The 21,248-nt window shown below is 47.7% G+C and overlaps 1 protein-coding gene across 1 annotated transcript in view; it reads left to right on the top strand.

The window, feature by feature from the left end:
* LOC146808887 (phospholipase A2 inhibitor gamma subunit B-like) overlaps positions 1-21,248 on the top strand; it is a 100,903-nt gene that overhangs the window by 15,101 nt on the left and 64,554 nt on the right. Inside the window, exon 2 of the mRNA XM_085615698.1 lies at positions 7,229-7,342. Within this exon, the coding sequence (XP_085471824.1) occupies positions 7,229-7,342 (114 nt within the window). The remainder of the gene's footprint in view (positions 1-7,228; positions 7,343-21,248) is intronic.

Here is a 21,248-nt window from a genome sequence, read left to right as displayed (position 1 = left end):
CAGATTGATGCGGGCATCACTATATATTCAATATATATATTTCTTATTTTTGCTCATGACTGTATCAGTTTAACAACCTGCTTGGTATTACAGACCAACACCATTATATCATGGCCCCCGTTTTTGGTCTCCTTACTCACTAGGTCGGGTATGAACCACCTACAAAAAACAGTATCTGTGGGGTTCTTGTTTGAGAGATATTCGTCATTAACAGCATACACACATGACTAGCGTCGCTCGCTAGAGGGGCATTTATTTCAGTCCCATTACGTGGTATGCACCACATTTTGCCCATTACAACATGGCGCCCATGAAAAATGACTTTCTTTATTCCAGCATGATATACATTTATTTACTTCTCATTGCTACAGACGCATTTACACCACGGGCAATTACATCAGTCCCTCTACGTGGTATGCACCACATTTTGCCCGGTACAACATGGCGCCCACGATAAATGACCTTCACAAACCCGGCATGATACACATTCATTTACCTTCCATTGCCATAGACGTATCTACGTCACACAGCTCCAACCATTGGCCAATCAAAAAATTTTTTTTCAAGACAGTGATTGGTTCGCTACCAATCACGTGTTAGGCTCACAACCTATCCTGGCCTGAATAAATAATAGCGTCACCGACCCACTATCCAGCTTCCGGGTTCGGCGACGCGGGCAGGTTTACTCGCCTCCAGGGGATGTTTGCTAAGTAAGTACACCATGGGTGCCTCGATGCTCGGTTTGGAGGGTGGGTTTCTAATACCCGAGTCTCTTTGGGGCGTTCTAGACACACCTAGTATTTTCGAACCTATTTTCGGATCACTGTCCACCATCGGGACACGTCTGAATTGCTCGCATGTGACCACTTCGACACGCACATTTACACAGGGTTATTTTGCGAAGAAATGCTAAGTCTAAATTCAGGCACACACTGAGTTAGAATCGTCCACTTCGATTCACTACCATTGATCATAGCCTTGTTATGAACCAATCGGGACTTGCACATCTCTGCCCCACCCCCGGTTAACTGCACCTGGTCAACCACATTACAGATCAGAGTACTATTGCACACGAGAGGTGTCACACGCTCAAATAATATGTTTTTGAGATACTTAAGATGGAGATCTCTCTCTTGTGACTTTGTGGATGTGATATCTGTCTATGCCTCTACCTTTCTCCATAACACCATTATACCATAGGGAACGAATGTGTTTCTCCCCCTGTTGACGCGCCATGCACCTGATGATGAGTTTTTTATAATATGAAATGGTGAGTCCATGCGTATCCATGACTTTTTGTCTATAATTGTAACAATGGTTGTGCTTCCAACCAGAACCTTGCTACACTGCTTGTTTTAACCGTTTTTTACCTTGCCCTACCTTGTCTTACGTCATGTATTTATTAATTGACTAGGAAACTGATAGGAATCCAGTACAATTTACAATCTGGAGTATATTAAATGGATCACTACTTTACTTAACTAGTGGTGATCGACTAACCTGTGTGATATAATGCCTTACAGTTGCCAAGGGTGGCTTTTTGGTTCATATTTCTCCCAATTTTTCTTTCCCTAGGTGACCCCCTTTTAAGCGAATACATAAGGTAGGGGCGCCTATTAAGGGTTGACGAACATATTAGTTCTCACCCTTGTTTTTCTCACCACACTGTAGATAGTTTTTTTGAGCACACTTCACTTTAGTATTATAGGTCCTGACGAAGCGCCACGAGAGCCTTCTGACTAACTGGGCGCGAAACATGTTGACCAGAAGAGTCGAGCGTAGCTAGCCACTCCTCCGTTGTGAGCATATATAGCTTTTACGCCACTCACCCCCTTTTTAATTAGGTGGTTGACTGAGCCAATAAACTTTTCTTTCAGATTAACCAACCTCTTTTAAATCACTTACATCTACACTCCCGGGCCCTCACACGCATGCACCATACGGCAGGGAACAAAAGATCTCCGACAAAGAGCCCCTGTATGGGTGCCCGTCGGGTATTGCACCGCCGACCCGACGAGGAGCAGAACCCAGATGATGAAGCATGACACCTAGCTTGCTGGGTGTGTGAGGGTTTTAGTTCCACCCTTAAGGGATTCCCTTCCCTTGTGCACCTACATTCACTAGGTTAAAGTCTGGGTATGGAATACTTTATTCCCCTTTGACTTCTCATCCTGTAGGAACTACACATCTCTTGTTGATACAGTTACTTAGGGCCTATGTGTAGGACCTCTATAAAAATAGCCCACCTTTCACTCTCCTTCCCTTTGTTGAACATTGTAAATGACAATGCCTTTTATTTGTTTTAAAACCAAAACATAAATAAAAGGCATTGTAATTTTACAATGCCAATAGCTCAAACTCTTATAAATGCGAGACCTATTGCATTGCAAATGCTTGTTTTCTGATGTATACACTGGTTTCTGACTATAGTCTGGCTGGGTCCCTGCTAATCAGGGCTCCAGTCTCACTGATCTCTCTAAACCACTTGGTGTGCATATTAGATGCACTAGTGATTGGATACTGTGGTACCTTATGAGCCCCTAGTATATGGTACCTTAGGTACCTAGGGCATTGGTACTCCACAGGCCTACCAGGGGCTGCAGCATGTATTATGCCACCCCTGGGAAGCATTCACAATCTGACACCACAGGCCTGCTACTGCAGCCTGTGTGAGGTAGTGTTAGCACTCCTCACAGAGGTATAGGTTCCTATATCTCACCATACACACATATAAACCTATTAGTCACCCCTCTTGCAGGCCCTAACAATCCTGAGGGCAGGGTGCTTGGTTTACTATGTGAGGGGGTGCTTCTGCATGAGCAGGACTCCTCTGCAGCTGGCAGTCTATTCTCTGCTGCTGTTTGTGGATGCGGTTAAACCATATACTCTAAGTGCATTATAACCTCGCGGTAAATGCTAACTTTTGAATGACTGCATCAAAACATGTCGTGTTTGGTGTCAAACAACTTGGAATCATACCCCCACACCAGTAACTGGTGTGGGAGTATGATCCCACCCTTCTAGAGGGGACGACATGTACCCACTGTACTAAACGGTAGAAATCTTCTAGAGCCCTGGCATCAACAAAATGGATGCCACCAGCACAGACACTGGGCTGCCCTCCTGCTGCTGACCGAAACTCGCAGTGGAGGAGGCCCAACAAAGGGTATCCTGTCACAGGGAGGTGTCACCACCTCCCAGACAGGATTTAGTGTATTGGAGCTGGGTGGGTGCACTCTTAGAGTGCCTTTGAAGTCCTGCACTGGGGGAGCAGTAGGCTCCTCTGTGCATATGCCAGCTCAAACCGGTTCAGGGGCTACCTGCCCCTGCTCTGGCGCGAAACTGGACAAAGGGAAGTGGGTGTAACCACCCACTACCCTGACCCTCCTAGAGGAGTGGTCATAGAGCTAGTCCCTCCCCTATCTTCACTATAAGATACCAAGCATTGCCAATGCAATTCAGATTATACCTGGACGACGCTCTACAAAGAAGAATCCTGGCCCTTCGACGTTCCACTATCTCTGGAAGACTGAAGAATCTACCTTGGAGTCAAGGAGTGACTCCCCTGCTTGGCAGGCACCAGTAACTTGATCAACGGTTGCAAACTTCACCGCTCCCGCCGGAGTCCGAAGTCCCTGCGGCCCCTGAAGCGGATTTCCTGACCTCTTGACGGCCATTTTGAGTCCCCAGCGAAGCTGTGGCGTCTGGACCCCACGAGTGACGAGGAACAGTAATACCAGGGAACCGTGCACTGATTTCGAGTGCAAACCCTAAACCACGTTCTACGAACTTGTGCTTTTGGACCATCTGTAGTCCAAGTCCCTAGCAGGTCTGGTACCGAAATCAGCGGCCTACCCCGTCCAGAGTGACCGTGGGCTCCTGTGGAACTTTTCCTGCAAAGGTGTCTTCGCGGTTGCTTGCCCATTGGCTAGTGACTCACCCGAAGACTCTCATCGACTTCAAGGGCTCTCCTGGTTGCTCCGGGCCTGCCCTCACTTACCCTCGCTGGGTAAGTCCATCAGACCTTGCTGGTCTGCACCATCTTCAATCTTCACTCCACACAAGACTTGCAGTTGCCAAGGTTTGTTGGCTCCAATCTGGTTGCCGACACCGTCATCAGCTGCAGACGTCGTGGGACCCTCCGAATCCAGCTGCTGGTCATCGTCGATCTCTCCTGGACCTCGTGAGCGAAGAGACAAATCACCATCGACGACCTGAAGCGACGCGACATCAGTGGTCATCCATCCTGCTGGCCACCGGTCACTGGCAAGTGACTTTGAACTCTGTCCCCTCAATTTTCAGGTCCTCTTCAACTCCAATCCATCTTTGGATTCCAGCGGACACCTCTCCAGTCGTCACAAGCAGCAAGTCTTCAGTGATCTCCATTGAAAACAGCATCGCGACCTGACACCAAAAGACACCTATGCACCCGGCTTCCGTGGGTGAGGTAACTCGTGCACTCCGGTGCCCAAGTGTGTGTTGGCCCTCGAAATACTTACCCTGTAAGTGGCTTGCTTGTTGACTTCTCCGAAGTGCCCTAAAACTTTAAATTACAAACCGCGACTTGTGCCATTGAAACCAATAGGAAACCCACGGCTGTGTTTAGACACTGCACGCGTCTCCCGTGGGCTGATTACTTACCTGCTAACACTGCAGAAGTAAAGCCCCAGCGATTCCCAAGGCCCTAGGGCTTTTCATTTTGCAAGTCGAGTTTGTTAAACCATTTTCTTAGTATATGGTCTGGTACGCCCCTAGGGCTACAGCCATATTTGTGCTTAATTTATTGAGAAGTGTTGACATTTGAATGTGTATCTGGGTTCTAATCTCATAAAGAGATTAGTAGAGTGTATCTAAGAATAAATACATATATATTTGATATATATACCTGTGTGGTGTCCTTTTCATTTGGTAATTCAAGAGATTATAAGGTAAAACAAGCTGCTTTACATTCCTCAGAGACTTAGCCTGAAGGCTGCTCTCCACAGCTACCACTAGGATAGCTTTCTTTAAAAGGTTGTCTTAAACCTATCTACCATAAGAGTCGAATTGGACTGGTGCAAGGTGGCCACTATAACTAGTGACCAGCATATGCCAGGCCAACTTCTCACACCTGCATGCAGACGCCTTGGTTCACACCTCATGGTGTGCAATGGGCCTGCATGCATCTCACGGTGTGCAATGGGCCTGCATGCAGACGCCTTGGTTCACAGCTCATGGTATGCAATGGGCCTGCATGCAGACGCCTTGGTTCACACACCATGGTGTGCTATGGGCCTGCATGCAGACGCCTTGGTTCACACACCATGGTGTGCAATGGGCCTGCATGCAGATGCATTGGTTCACACCCCATGGTGTGCAATGGGCCTGCATGCAGACGCCTTGGTTCACACCTCATGGTGTGCAATGGGCCTGCATGCAGACGCCTTGGTTCACCTCATGGTGTGCAATGGGCCTGCATGCAGACGCCTTGGTTCACCTCATGGTGTGCAATGGGCCTGCATGCAGACGCCTTGGTTCACACCCCATGGTGTACAATGGACCTGCATGCAGACGCCTTGGTTCACACACCATGGTGTGCAATGGGCCTGCATGCAGATGCCTTGGTTCACACCCCATGGTGTGCAATGGACCTGCATGCAGACGCCTTGGTTCACACACCATGTTGTGCAATGGACCTTCATGCAGATGCCTTGGTTCACCTCATGGTATGCAATGGGCCTGCATGCAGACGCCTTGGTTCACACCCCATGGTGTACAATGGACCTGCATGCAGACGCCTTGGTTCACACACCATGTTGTGCAATGGACCTTCATGCAGACGCCTTGGTTCACACCTCAGGGTGTGCAATGGACCTGCATGCAGACGCTTGGTTCACACACCATGGTGTGCAATGGGCCTGCATGCAGACGCCTTGGTTCACACCTCATGGTGTGCAATGGGCTTGCATGCAGACGCCTTGGTTCACACACCATGGTGTGCAATGGGCTTGCATGCAGACGCCTTGGTTCACACCTCATGGTGTGCAATGGGCTTGCATGCAGACGCCTTGGTTCACACACCATGGTTTGCAAAGGGCCTGCATGCCGACGCCTTGGTTCACACCCCATGGTGTGCAATGGGCCTGCATGCAGACGCCTTGGTTCAGAGGGAATCTTCAGATTGTAGAAGGTATGGACCATCCGTACAAGGGGTGTACATGCCACCATCTTTGCATAAAAGTCAGGCTCATGGCTGATACTAAAGCCCTAATTTAGAGCCTAGAGACAAATACTGATCCATGTGCAAACAGATCTTTGCACAACAATCGGAATTCTGAGTTGTGCAATTACTGTTACACCCATCGCATTTTACCATAGATCGACTTCTGCAGGTCAGACCTAGAAAAATTAACCAATGGGGGGAAAAAAATGCTTGGAAAAAAAGAGAAATGCACACTTTGTTGTGTTCAATACCAATTCTGCATGTTATTACTTATTTTAAGTGAAATTTGAGTTAAATATCGGGGTATTGGTATTAATCGAGTGTGAAATACCTCACAATACCCTGACCTATTGGGAGTCAGGGCCTTGGTTATCCATCTGCACCATCACCCTTGTTTATCGCGGTAGAGAGGCAACCTGGGGTCAATAACCTCTCTGCTTTACCCCAGGTGGGTGATGTCATGGATTTTTACAGGATGGGATTCACCTCTGAAAGCACATTTCCAACACAGGCAGTGAACCAGGCAAAAAGCTTGACTTGGCTCCTGCAGCACGTGGGGACTCCACAAGAGACCAGGATCAGAAGCTGTGCCCCATCTGCCTTGCATATTCCTCTGTACCTGGCTTGCGCTATACAAAGGGGGGTAAAGGGGAAGGAGGGCCACGTGGTAATTTTACCTGCATCCCTTTCTGAATTACGGACAAGCTCCTAAATATGGGAGGCCCTCCTGGCTGACCCCTTCCAAAGCCAATGAGAAAGTCCTAAGCTATGCACACCTACGTGTGCGCAATGCATCTGCACTCATTTGGGTGGAGTTTGCTGAATTGGGTTACCACACCGTTTTTTTTTTTTTTGTTTTTTTTACTTGCTTCCCAAATGGGGAAAAAAAGCTTTTGCGAATCAGGCCTTTAACCTTGAATAAATTTGTGTTTGCCATTAATTATTTCACTCATAATAGTGGAGACAGAGGGAGATTATAATGTGTATGTGAGATTAACACAAAGTTTCTCCATTTTTATCTTCCAGGCGAAGCCCTCTCCTGTGTGGAATGTACCAGCAACATAGACTGCACGACCCCTAATGTTACCTGCCCCAGCCCCTCTGATATTTGTTATACTAAATACACCGAAACTACCTCTGGTAAGTAGGAAGTTTCAAGTAAATGGGGTCCCAGGCAGTAGGTACACAACGGCTGCTAAAATGTACTATTAAGTCTATATATGTTTCTGCTTAAGACTTTTGTAATCTAGAGCCATTTTCAGGACTAAAACAGATTTTCAAACATTTACATTTATCCATCTGGCTAATGGGATTTATATTTCAGCGGACAGGATATCCGTCGCCATTGTTACGGAGTAACCAGTCTGCCAAGATCTAAATCAGACCCTTTGTAACTTGGAAACATAGAAACTGCCTCATTATAGAAGAGGAATCTTATAGGAGCTATGCCAAATGTTTTAACTTCTTACTTAAGCAGAAAATGCACAAGGATGAGCCTGTAAACCTAGTGCATTTCTTGAGATTCACAAAGAATTGCATTTTTAAATTATAAACTGTAGAATTAGACTTTTAATGGGCACACTCAAAACTAGGGGAAATCAGAGGAGAATGCATCACAGATACTGTTAATACCAGGGTCTAGGGTTCTGGGATATCAAAGACCCTCATTCACATGCGACAAATGGTGCGGTATATCTTGGTTCTCCGCCCTGTCGGCTACGTGAGTAGCCTCATCATAGGGTCTTTTATCACTCAAACACTGGGTTCTCCAAGTGATCTCCTTTTTTTACCTGGAGGTGGACCGTCTGGTTTTATGACAGTTGGGATAAAAAGTGTGAAAATGTTCTAGCAAAGTGTGAGTTAAAAATACCTCTTGTCCTCAGTTTGAAACTTTAATTACTGAGGATGGGGTAAGATTAAGAGTGGGGTGGTGCTGTGGTGGAAGTGCTACTGTTCCACTGTACCTGATGATAGATTGTGAAAGGTCGACATGTTTCGGCCCTAGGTAGCCCTCACGGGTCTGTGGGTCTTCTTCAGGACCAGATCGAGGATGGCTATTGTCAGGAATAGCCTGTGACAGGTAAGGACGTTACTCACCAATCTTCATCGAGCTCATTCGCTTGTCTTCGTTTTAGAGTCACAGTTGCTGATTTAGTCTGACTCTGAAGAGATAAAAGACAGTACAGATAGAAATATTCATAGGTGCATTTCATAAAATATGATGTAGGTATCATCATGTTCTGTTTTAATAAAATCAATTTACTTAACTTGGTACAGCTGGAACCAGGAACGTTTTGTGATGCTATGGTTAGTGTTCTAAAATAACTAGTTTGGCTTGTGAATACATTATGAAGTTCTATAGTACTGCTGTAGTGTGAGGAAATTCCTCTATTGTGATGAGGATGGCGGAGCGCTATCCATAATGCTGCTCGGAGTCCATTTTATTCATAGGGTTTAAGGTCATAGTTATCTCGCTCACAATACTGTCTGAAGCATTTTTAAGATTAAAGTCAATGTAATGTGGCAGCACTTGGTATGGCTTGTGATGGTCAGCGTGTTACCAGTTACTGCAGGGAGATTCGGCAAGCAAAATATGAATGAAAATATTCTTCTGGATACCTGTTACAGTGTGCTAAATGTGCGAATGACGCGAAGTTCTGAAAAGGGTTTAAAATATGAGATTATATTTTAGGAAATGAAGCCTGGTTAGATATTAGACATTGGGCAGGGCAACTGAATTACAAACCGTAGCACATAAATGTGTCTTAGAAGCACGTTTTTATGTCACGTAAATTGTGACTCGATGACGGTCTCCTGTGTTTAATGGGCGACACGCGCAGAAATTATGAATGTGTGGCCTAAAGGTTCGCCATAGAAGTAGAGTGAGACGTAAGAATTACAGTGGGCAACCCAAGATATTTAAGTGTTGCTTGTTTGTAGCTCATGTGAACAGGATGCATTTTCTGCTACTCTGGGCTGTGTCTCCACGGTTCGTTAAAAACTGTGTTGTGTCATTACTTGATGGCAAGTTCAAGTGCTTAAAATTTCAGATGGCAAATGTATACTGGTTGCGTAATGGCGCACAGGTGGTTGAAAGCGTTGACAAAGTGTTGCTGTTGTGTTAAAATAAGGAATACTATGGAACAATTACCTTATAAAGGAGAGCAATTTTGCTCCTTCGGGGTCGCAAGGGAATCTCGCTCGGGGAAAACAAATTGTTGTCTATGTTATGTTAGCAAGATTTATAAAGCGCGCTGTTACCCTGAGGTGTCCTGGCGCTATGCGCTGTCTGCCAAAGCGAGCCGATTAAAATATTAGGAGGAAAAGGTTCTTCAGGAGAAAAGCCAATCAGACCACTGGGGGGCACGAGCTGCCGGGGCCGCTCGTCCTTCGCTCTGCTGGGTAGGGTGAAGGACCTCCCGCCAGGCGGCAGGCCCTCGTCGAGTCGGACGGTCCATGCGGGGAGGAAGCTAATTGCTTGAAACAACAGCCGAGGCTGGCCAAGCAGTCCATCCCTACACGGACCGAGAGTGCCCAATCGATCAGAGTCTATGAGGACATGTCAAGGGGAGTGCCGCTGGTGAGAGACACAGGGAGACGAAAGTTACCTTGTTGAGCTCCTGACGCACTTGTGCTGACTCTGTCCTAGACGCCCCGGAAATGGTTGCTGTGGGCGGGAAGTCAGTGCTTATTTAACCTCACAAATGTAGTAGAGATGGAAAAAATATGGCTATTAAGTGATATGTTATGAAAAAAGACTAGCATCTTAAAAATCATAGAAAAAATTATTTTCTCCCGGAAGGAATCTGTGTTGATGATTCCAGATAGCACTTCATAAAAAAACTTCTTTCATATGCGGATTTGCCAAGGTCCAAACCAGGGGGGAAGACACCTGTCTTTATTTTGAAAGTGGTCACCTTGACAGGGTGGTTCAGTGACGATAATGATTGCACCGTATGTTATGCTGTGTTATATGGTGCGTCTGCTGACGTTCCTCAGAGGTAGTGTACCTCTTATAAGTATAAAGCTTGGTCTAACCTTTGGGGATGACGTGGTTTAATGCTGTGTTATGCATCGTTTTATTATTCTGATTTGTGCTCTAGTTATGTTGGAACTGGGACTTTCAGTGTATTACAGAGAGCCAGGTTATATTATCATTTAAACCACGGTCATAGGTCTTCAGGCGGTACACCCACCGCTGTTCCCTTTTCAAATAGGATGCACTCTGCATTGTAGTGTATATTCCTGGTTCTTTTGTTGGCAAACCTTGGTTTCGGCCAGTTAAATGTTCCTGATGTTAAAATAAGACCGTGTATATTGACTGCTTTTTAGGTTGAGCCTAGAGCAGCGCATGCACTGCTTGCTCAACTTTTAGTAAGGGGTAAAAAAAGTGCTACCAGATGCTGCCATGGCCGGCCTAGAGCTTGAGTGCATGTGCGCGGGCGCGCGCTTTGCGTGCCTCTCTCCGCGCTTCAATTTCCTTCCCCCCTTGCGTGCCTCTCTCTGTGCTTCAATCCCTCCCCCCTCTCCACAGATCGCGTCACTCTGCTGGCCTCCACTCACCCTCCCCGCCTCTCTATACTGCAGCAGGCCGCGCAATAACTTTAATCAGTTTCACTTTTGTGGCCAATGCTTGTTTCCCGCGCGGCCAATGCTTGTTTTTCTTTCCTGACAGTCAAAGTTCTAGGATAAACTCTGGAATAGTCGGTTCTCACGTCATACACATTCCTTCCGAAGAATCGTTTGGTTTGGTTTACCAAGACACAATGCTTTACATTTTTTGCATGCACTCCTTTCTCCTAACTGAAAACATGTCAAAGCTACAGGAGCGTGCAATTAATTTTTTAGCTTTTCAGACGATCAACTATTTTGAACCTCACCTAAAAGTTAGATTTGAATGGCTTCGTTCTGGATGCCCTGGTGTCGGGCCAAGAATCTCGGCTGGGTTGGTTGCATAGGGAAGGGTAGAGTTAGCCTGTTTTGCGAGGTGCATCATTAGAAGTTAGATTTCACTTAAGTAGACTTTTTAGGTCTCGGCTCGAAGGCTGCGCTTGCGCAGTCTCGCTCCGAGATTTAATGTTTCAGAGTGGGGCTTTAACCCGCCCCTTTTTTTTTTTACCTCTTCTCCATTAGCTGGCCTCTGAAATACTGGTCAGCCATTGGAGAAGAGCATTGTCTCTCCAAACAAGCCCCGTCTTTTTCGGATTCGGGGGCGTGTTTTTTCGATTCTTTCTCTCCTCTGGAATGTAAACATTCCAGCCAATGGCAAGAGGAGAGAAAGAAAAACGCGCCCCCGAATCCGAAAACGCCACTGCGTTTCTCCGAGGCATTTCTGCTTGACCTCGGAGAAAGGCGGTGGTGTGCTCGTCCTCTCCCCCCCTGCTCTCGGCTCCCTCTGCCGCCCACCTGATAGATTTCCTGACCGATCGGTAAGAGCTTTTTTATCTAAATGGGCAACTGATGTAGACACTTCGTAACTATTCTGCTTCTAACAGACAATGTGAACATTGTTAGGCCAAACTTCACATAAGTATACTATCACGTCAATGCCAAACTGCAGAAAGCTGGCAGCATGGATCAATGAACTGATGCTAGCTAGCTGCTCATGTTTCCTGTCAACGTGCGAATCCGGAAATGCCAGCTCAAACTTTCATCTGTTGACTTCGGCAAATTGAGCATAATTAAATTAGATAATATTATAACTGATATACAGCGCAGCGCTTAGAAGCGGCAGAAGTGGAGAGCGTGCACTATGTGTGTGTGTGTGTGTATATATATATATATATATATATATATGTATAAATTCCTGTACATAAATGTCTTTATCATGTTATTTGCTTTGGGGTCGAGGGGCTAATTCCGGTGAGGAGAACAGCGGCGCCCAGTGTGTGTTCGTCTTCCCTCCACCGGTCACGAGGCGCCCAGCGGTGACCTGGGCTGATGCCCCTGGAATGGAGCGCGCAGAGCAGGAAGCAGCGGACACGCGTCCACCCACCACAGACCCCGTCACCTCTCCTGCACCATCCCAGAGGTCCTGCCCGCCCCCTGCCTCCCTTATCTATTGGGGTCGAAGGAGCGGTCTTTTTTTCAAACATTTGATCCATGACAAGCGTGGCCTATAATCGTGGGAAAAGAGTCAATAATGTTCAGGTGGCAGAGTTCCAAAGAGGACTTCCTCCCACCCCAGCCGTGGCTCCCCACCCACCCCCTGAAACATGGACAGAAAAAACAACTTTTCCTCTCAATAAACTCTTCGCCTTTCCTCCCACTTTCCCGATGGGCCGCCAGCTGCAGAGGTCTTGAAAGGGGAGCTTAATTGCTCTTTGTCATGCAGAGTGTGGGAGTTTCTATAGCCAGTCACAAAGGGGCATTTGAAGATCGGGAGTATTTATTTCCTTGCTAATGCCCGCCATTTGCATAGCTCACCTCTTCATCTGCAGACAAAGGTAGACGCCCCCTCTAAGCCACCGTGTCCCCCTCTCCCACCCACTTACCCAGTGCTGTTTGGGACTCTTGTTCAACATGTCAATCCGGCCAAAACGTCCAACTCCTCCGAACAGGCTGACTGGGCTGCCTCCTTCCCCTCCTGGGACGTTTAGTTAGCTATAATTTCTACAGATCCAGATTTTTTATTTTTTTATTTCTTGCAGTTTTCTATAGCAAGAACTCGACCCGAAGGCATAGGGAGCGCTTAACATGAGCACCGTTACACTACACAAGGAGACACTCATTTTTGATAAGCAAGGAGAGATTAGTGATTTGCCCACAATCACAGGGTGTTGAGACGATGCCGAGACTCGAACCTGGTTCCCAAGTTCCAAAGTCGGCAGTCTTTTGCATTTTGGATTGGGTGTCTCCTCCGGGCACTTCAATGTTGCACTTAATAAGAAAAAAACTACAACTTCTTTCCGTAGTTTCTTAGGGAATGCAGTTCTTCACAGTTTATGCTTTTACTCAGGTGCTGCATTCTCCGTGGGCGTTCATCTCCACGTTCTTAAAGTGGCCAGATTGGTTACATTCAAACCCCAAAAACATTAGCGTCACTTTACTGAGTTTGCAGTGAAGCGCTAGTTTTCCCTGGTGGGGAAGTGCTCCAAACCTGGAGGTACTGCAATACCTGGTTGATGGGTGGATTGGAAAACAAAATGTATACGGCGGGTTTGTGTTCACGAATGTGGTCTTTTTAAACCATACTGCTTACGTTTTGTAAGCATATAAGCAGTGGACATTGAAATGGGTCCTTTCTGGGCCCTGTAGTTTTCAGGCAAAAATACTCGTTGATTTCTGCATTATGACTGTAAAAGCGTTAAGTTCACCATGTTTCTGCTTACATTTTACATGCTTTATTTAATCATTCATTCCCTAGGAGTGTTTGCTTTTTCCAGGATGTTGTTTCTTTTTCTTTTAGACAGCATATTGCTCTTGCCTAGTGTGTAATTTGAATTGAGTCGCATCCAGTTGTTTATAGCAGGTCAAATTTTGCCCAAAATAAACATTTCTGCTAATTCGACCGGAATACTTCCACGTTAGAATACTGATAGCGGCCATCTTGGATTGGAGCATTTTTATGGTTAAGGCCGTAGTTGCACGCATTTTTTTGAATTGTAACATTTTCTCAATTAGTTTGACATCTCTTTCTATGCTGTCAGTATCGCATAGAGGTTGATGGACAATATCTCAAGCTGAGAATGACCACACAACGCGTGCTTGCTTCCCTGATGGCCAGACTCAGTCTTACCAATGTGCTTTGCTGTTAGCTGCTTTGGCTGCTCTGCCCTATGGCAAACGAAAAGGGCAGGAATGCACTATATCTATCAGATACGACGCATTCCTGTCCTCTTCCCCTGCACTGGCGCATGATGGGCTGCCGTGTGCCAACACAGGTACCTTTGTACCATGGTGCAAGGGTGCCTGCGTTGAGGGGATGATTATTTTTGTGCAGGAAGGAAACCTGCACAAAAATAGGTCTCGCATTTGAGAGAGATTAAGATATTGACATTGTAAATAACAATGCCGTTTCTTTAAATGTTTTAAAAACAAAAACATAAACAAAAATAATGTCATGAGCAATGCCAATAGCTCTAACTTTAACAATGCCGAGACCATTGCATTGTAAATGCTTTTTAAAGGCATTCACTTTTGGGAGTCTTTTGTGATGGTCATTAGTCTTCTGACATGTATGATAACGACAAGGTAAACCCTTAGTGGGGAACCTAGGAAGATGATACAATTTGCGTTCTGCTAGTACATTTTTGTGATAATCTTGCCATTGCAGCTGATAATCCCATCCGTTCTGTCATATTGGGCTTTAAGAAAATCTGTGAAGGGCACTTATTGAGTAAGATGGCTGTGTCTTTGGGACCAGTGATTAGAAAATGTGAAGTGTAGCTTAATCATTGGACTCGGAAAACCACAGCCTTTTTTGCTGAAATAAGTTTTGATTGAATCTGGACCAGTTCAGACATGCTGGGAGGCTTATTTACCTGGTACCCCCACTCCCTCTTTACACATTGTAGGAAGGTGGATATCTGACTATGGTTACCCCCAAATTTTTGCCTAGTGTCTAGCTGGTTTTTCGACTTAGTTGGCCTGAGATCCTGCTATTCAGGATCTCAGCCTGGCTGTTCTCTCTTTAAAATGGACTCCATGTACCCTAGGTACATACCCAATTGGTTGGATCACCCTGTCAGCCCCTGTACCAGTGTACACTAGGTACCCAGGGCATTGGTGTACCCAAGGCCTGCCAAGGGCTGCAGCATGTATTATGCCACCCCAGGCTTGGCCTAACAATTTGACACAACTGGCTGATCACTCAGCTGGGGTAAGTTGGTGTAATCACCTCTTACTTAGGTGTAGTATACCTATACCTAACCTTAAATGGGACACCTGGTAACCTATAAGTCACTCCTATGGCAGGCCTTAACAATCCTGAAGGCAGAGTGCTTGGTTCCATGTGAGATGGTGCTCTGGCATGAGCTGAGCCTGTCTGCAGTGGTCGGAACAACTTCCTTCTACTGTTTCCAGATATCGTCATACCATATACTCTTAAGTGCATTATGAACCTCGCGGTTAAATGCTATCTTTGGTTTGGCTTTATCAAAACATGTCGAGTAAGGTGTCATACGAATTGGAATACTAACCCCTCGCCAATTCTGGCGACGGGGTTAGCATTCCACCCTTCTAGAGGGACACGACATGTACAGTACCTGAAACCCGGGTAAAATCAGACATAGCCTCAGCTCCACAAAATGGATGCTGCCACCACAGACACAAGTCTGCCCTCCTGCTGCTGGGAGTCCTTCCAGCTTGGGAGGTGTGGACAAAGGGTTTCCTGCCAGGGGAGGTGCGTGCACCACCCCAGACAGGATTTTGTGTATTGGTCAGGTAGGGCTTGAAAGAAACCAGACATGCCTGTGGCTCACAAGGAGCCTCGGTGCATATGCCAGTTCAAACCGGTCCTGGGGCACACCAGTCCCGGGCCTGGGGCGAGCTGGACAAGGGATTGGGGGTGTAACCACCCCCCTTCCTGGTCCCACCCATAGGGAGGGACCTAGCAGGTAGTCCGGCCCCTAGAATCCGCTTAAAGGTAGGAGCTGTGTCCTAAGACTTCAGACATCCTGGAATCAACTTGAAACTAAGAAGAAGACGGGAACTTCGACATTCTGCTGCACAGAAGACTGAAGGAAATCTCCCCTGTGGTCAGGGAGTGACCACCTTGCTAACGCAAGCACCATCCAGCGAATCAACGTCTGCTTTGCCGCCGCCTCCCGCCCGAGCCCAGAGACTGACAAGACCTGGACCTCCAGACCTCTCACCGCCCGATCCACAGTCCCTGCAAAGAGGAGACCCGTGGAGGCACCGAGACACGTGGAGCCAGCCATCTTGAAACGACTACGACAAGCTGACCAGTGCAACAACCGAGGCTCCCTCCAAGTTGTGCTTTGGGTCCTGAGAAGCCCAACCCTCGAGCAGCATCTGCACCAAAGGTGAGCCCTCCAGCATCTCCACGATCTGCGTGGGGCCCTTCTGCATTTTGCCACTCGACGCGCCTAACCGGTTGCTGGCCCGCTGGCTAGTGGCCATCTTGGCGACGAAATCTACGACAAACACCGCTGGTCTGGTTGCTCCAGACTGGCCCTTGCTCCCCTCCAAAGGAGCAATCCCTCTGACCTTGCTGGTCAGAACCAACAGCTGATTTCCGAATCCTTCTACAATTGCTTTTGCCAAGGCTTGTTTGCTTCGATCAAGTCGCCGACACCGCCGACAGCGAGAGCCTGCGTGGGACAGCTCGTGAGCCGACTCCTGGACGTCGTCGACCTTCAGGGACCACGTGGCTGCGGAGACAAGCTACCCCTCACCACCTGTTTGCACCCGACATCGCCTGGTACCCACCTGGTGCCACGCTGGTCACTGGCTAGTGACTGTGAACACTGTCCCCTCTGCTTACAGGTCTTCAACATCTCCGATCCACTCTTGGATCCACCGCATCTCTCCCGGACCGACCGCCTGCAGCATCTTTGTCCCAGGCTCAACGGAACAGATAGAAGAAACCCGACGCACTTTGAGGCCTATGCACCCGCTTCCTGTGGGTGAGGTAAAGCTGGTACTCCGGTGCCCATGTGTAGTAATACATCTCTAGTGCTTGTGTTCCAAATCTTAAGTTCCTAGTCAACCCGGAAGATCTCCTTTGCAGTAACTTTGTACTTTTTACGCACCCATTGAAACCCATGGGAGCACGCGTGTGACTATTTGCTCTGCACACGCCACCCGTGGACCTCCTGGTCACTAACTGACGTTAGCTCCTTGTAGGCCCAGCGATTCTAGAGGCCCTAGGCCTTTTCCCTTTTCTGTTCGTGGTACTTATACCACTATTTTAGTATATGGTTCGAGTGGCCACCAGGGCCTATCCATATAAAGTGCAACTTCTGTGTATTCTGTGATAATCTTGTTTGACGATTTGTGCTCCTGTGCTCATAAAGAGACTAGGGGTTACTTTGAGAAATAAATACATATATATTTTGAATATATATCTGTGTGGTGTCCTTTCATTGGTATAAAAGGGGGTTACTATTGGTAAAACAGCTTGCTTAACACGCTTCACGAGTTTAGCCTCAAAGACTGCTTAGCCTACGCTACCACTAGGGCAGCTAGTCCAAAAAGGTTGACTTACAACCACACCATAAGGGTTGCTTGGCATGGTACAAGGTGGTCACTAGAACTAGTGAACAGCATATACCAGGCCAACTTCTCACATTGGTGGCAGCGGTGGGATTTGAGCTTGCTGTGTTTTACCATTGTAATCTCTTGGTTACCAATTGAAAGATCACATAGGTACCTGTAGGTACATATAAAACAAGATTAGATATACTTAAGTTCTACTGAACTTAGTTGTTGTAGAGCAAAGGGAGTAGCACACCCTGACTACAACTACTAGATAGGTTTAGTAGGTAAACCCAAGTGTAGGTAGATTGCAACACATCCACCCACACTTAAGAGCAATGGCCGGGGCAGAGGGGTCCACTGTACCCATCTCTGTTGAGAGTGACCCCCAGAGGGCACCATCCAGCTTTGCTACCCTTAATCAGAATGAGCTCAGGCATTTGGCAACTCTTAGAGGCCTTCAACAGCCCAAGAACCCAAACTCTGCTGAGCTCAGAGAGCTCTTACAGAATGATGAGAATCAGAGAGCACTCAAGAAAGCTTCCCAGTTAGCCCCCTCAGGGTCAGGAACAGGAGGCCCCCCTTCTGAAGATACTACAGAGGTACCCAGTTCCAATAGCCATCCCTTAGATGAGAATCATACTACAGGGGAGGAAAGTGGTGAGGATACAGAAAGTAGTGATGATGAAGGGAGAACTAGCCCAGTGCCAAGTATTATACTTGGCCCAGCTAAACCAAGGCTATTGGGGACTGACAGTGGGTTCACCCCACTGGATCTCCCCAGTGGACTTAACACAGGGCTTGGGAGGCAAAGGAATCACTCAGGTGAATCCAATGCTTCCCATGGCTCTAGAGGCTCTCAAGGTCACTCCAGAAGGAGACTGACCACCCCTCAGAGGAGGGAACATGAGGCCAGAATGCAAGAAGCCCAGCTGAGGATCAGGAAGCAGGAGCTAGAAGTAGCCCTGATGGAAGAGAAACTGAGCAAGGCTAGGCAGCATAGAGAGAGTGGGTCTATACCCACTGGTGGCAGCAATGTCCCTAGGGACAAAGATAGGGTCTTTGACAATAGGAACCTGTCCAAGATTGTGCCCCCCTACAAAAGTGGGGATGACATCCACAAATGGATGACTGCTCTTGAGAGAGCCTGCAAAGTGCAGCAGGTTCCTGAAGACCAGTGGGCAGCAATCTTATGGCTCTCCTTTGAGGGGAGAGGCAGAGATAGACTCCTCACTGTTAGAGAAGAGGATGTCAGAAATTACAGAGTCCTGAAGAGTGTCCTAGTTGATGGGTTAGGCTTAACCACTGAACAGTACAGGTTAATGTTCAGAGACACCCAGAAGACACAGACTCAGGACTGGTCTGAATATGTGGAATGTGCCACTAAGGCTTTGGAGGGTTGGTTGCTGGGAAGTAAGGTGTCTGATTATACAGGATTGTACAATTTGATGATGAGAGAGCAGATTTTAAGTAATTGTCAAAACCAGCTTCTCCATCAACACCTGGTAGACTCAGATTTGACCTCTCCCCAAGAATTGGGAAAGAGGGCAGATAAATGGGTCAGGACCAGGATCAGGCCTAAAAACCAGGGTGGTGACCAAAAGAAAGATACCACCAAGCCTCAAGAGAAGGGTGGGGATAAAGAAAAAGAGAAACCTTCCTCAGGGCCCCAAAACTCCACACAGGGTGGTGGGTCCCAAGCTCCCTCCTCTACCACAGCTAAAAAGCCCTACTGCCATGAGTGTAAAACTCCTGGGCATTGGAAAACTGACAGCGGTTGCCCAAGGGCTAAAAACAAAACTGTTCCTCCAATTACTCCTGTCACACCACCTATTACTGGCAGCAGTAATCCCCCAGGTGGTGGGAGTGCCCCCAGAAATCTGGGTGGGTTTACTTGGGGAACACAGGGGGACCCTGGCTTAGCCAATTCCCCTGCAGCAGATACTCTTGTCTGTGATGGTGGCATGGGGTTTGCCAACTTCACTGCCTGTCCCAACACTTTGGGTAGGTACAGACAGGAGCCCTACATCAATGGTACAAAAGCTGAGGCCTACAGAGACACTGGAGCTAGCATCACAATGGTGGCCCATTGGCTAGTTCCCTCTGAGCAGCTTTTGCCTGGTTTCTCCTACCAGGTGACCAACATTGATGGCAAACAGAACAGTCATCCCATGGCAGAGGTATGTCTCAGCTGGGGAGGTGTCACTGGCCCTAAAAGGGTGGCAGTGTCCCCAACCTTGCCTGTAGACTGCTTACTGGGGAATGACTTAGAACTCTCAGCTTGGGCTGGAGTTGAACAAGACACCCATTCTAAAATGGTAGGCCTGTCACAAAAGGGTAGGGGGGTTGTGCCATTCACAACCCCTGTCCAAATAGATTTCCTCCCTGAAAAGGTTGGAAGGGCAGTGGTAGCCACAGCCCAGGCACAGACAGACTTCCCTGTAGAGACTGGCAGAGCTGTGACAGTCACAGCTCAAACACAAACTGAGTGCCCCCCTGAAAAGGTTGGCAAGGCTGTAATGGTCTCAGCCTATACTCAGACTGACATAGGTGTAGTGAAGCCTGAAACAATGGATCACTCCACACAAACTGAGAGTAGTGGGGAGGAAGAAAAGTCTCCCTCTCCCCAGACATTAGGAAAAGGTCAGCCTCCTCAGGGATCTGACCTCACCCCTTGTGAAGGAACTGCCCCAGAGGTAGCCAGGCCTGGCCTGGCAGAGCCTCTGATGTCAGTGGCCCCTTCCAAGGTGGGACCCAGTCTGGTGCAGGTAGCCTGCCTCTCTCTACCCTGCCTCAGTCAGCCCAGGGCTGCAGAGGTCAGGGAGGCCAGTGGACCTCCAGAGGGCCCCTGTCCACAAGAACCCCCCCATCAAAAGAATGAGGATTGCCTGGCTAGTAGCCCTAGTCAGGTGATGGGTAAAAACATTCCTGAGGGATCTCCTTTACAGGTAGTTAGGGACCTCCCCCAGAGGGATTCTGTTGGGCACAGGCAAACCTGGGACCTTAGGGCCCCAAACCTGACCTGTCCCTCCAGTAAGCCCACAAAAGGGACCCAGCCTCCAGCTTTAGGTAGCCAGAGGCTGACCCTGAGAGCACAGTGCAACTCAGTTAAGGAAAGAAAGGCATCCATGGTGGAGGGGGATTGGAGGAAGCTGAGGCCTCACTTTGAGGACACTCACTTCAGTACTCCATCTCAACACCAGCCTTTTACTTTGCCAAGACACACCAAAGGTAGAGATTCCCTATGGTGGAGACCCTCTGATACCCTTAGGGTGAGGGATTGCTTAGTGGACCATGAGACAGGGGGTAACCATGCCAGTGCTGGTTCCTCCTTATATGGCCACTTGGGCAATATAGGCTTACCTGGTCAAGGTCAGCCTTATCTCCCTTCGTTTGGGGGGGGGTTGTGTAGGAAGGTGGATATCTGACTATGGTTACCCCCAAATTTTTGCCTAGTGTCTAGCTGGTTTTTCGACTTAGTTGGCCTGAGATCCTGCTATTCAGGATCTCAGCCTGGCTGTTCTCTCTTTAAAATGGACTCCATGTACCCTAGGTACATACCCAATTGGTTGGATCACCCTGTCAGCCCCTGTACCAGTGTACACTAGGTACCCAGGGCATTGGTGTACCCAAGGCCTGCCAAGGGCTGCAGCATGTATTATGCCACCCCAGGCTTGGCCTAACAATTTGACACAACTGGCTGATCACTCAGCTGGGGTAAGTTGGTGTAATCACCTCTTACTTAGGTGTAGTATACCTATACCTAACCTTAAATGGGACACCTGGTAACCTATAAGTCACTCCTATGGCAGGCCTTAACAATCCTGAAGGCAGAGTGCTTGGTTCCATGTGAGATGGTGCTCTGGCATGAGCTGAGCCTGTCTGC

The sequence above is a fragment of the Triturus cristatus genome, chromosome 7 (genome assembly GCF_964204655.1).
Source record: "Triturus cristatus chromosome 7, aTriCri1.1, whole genome shotgun sequence".
NCBI classification, from domain to species: domain Eukaryota; kingdom Metazoa; phylum Chordata; class Amphibia; order Caudata; family Salamandridae; genus Triturus; species Triturus cristatus.
The sequence above is the reverse complement of the archived record's forward strand: the minus strand, read 5'-3'. Positions and strand labels throughout refer to the sequence as shown.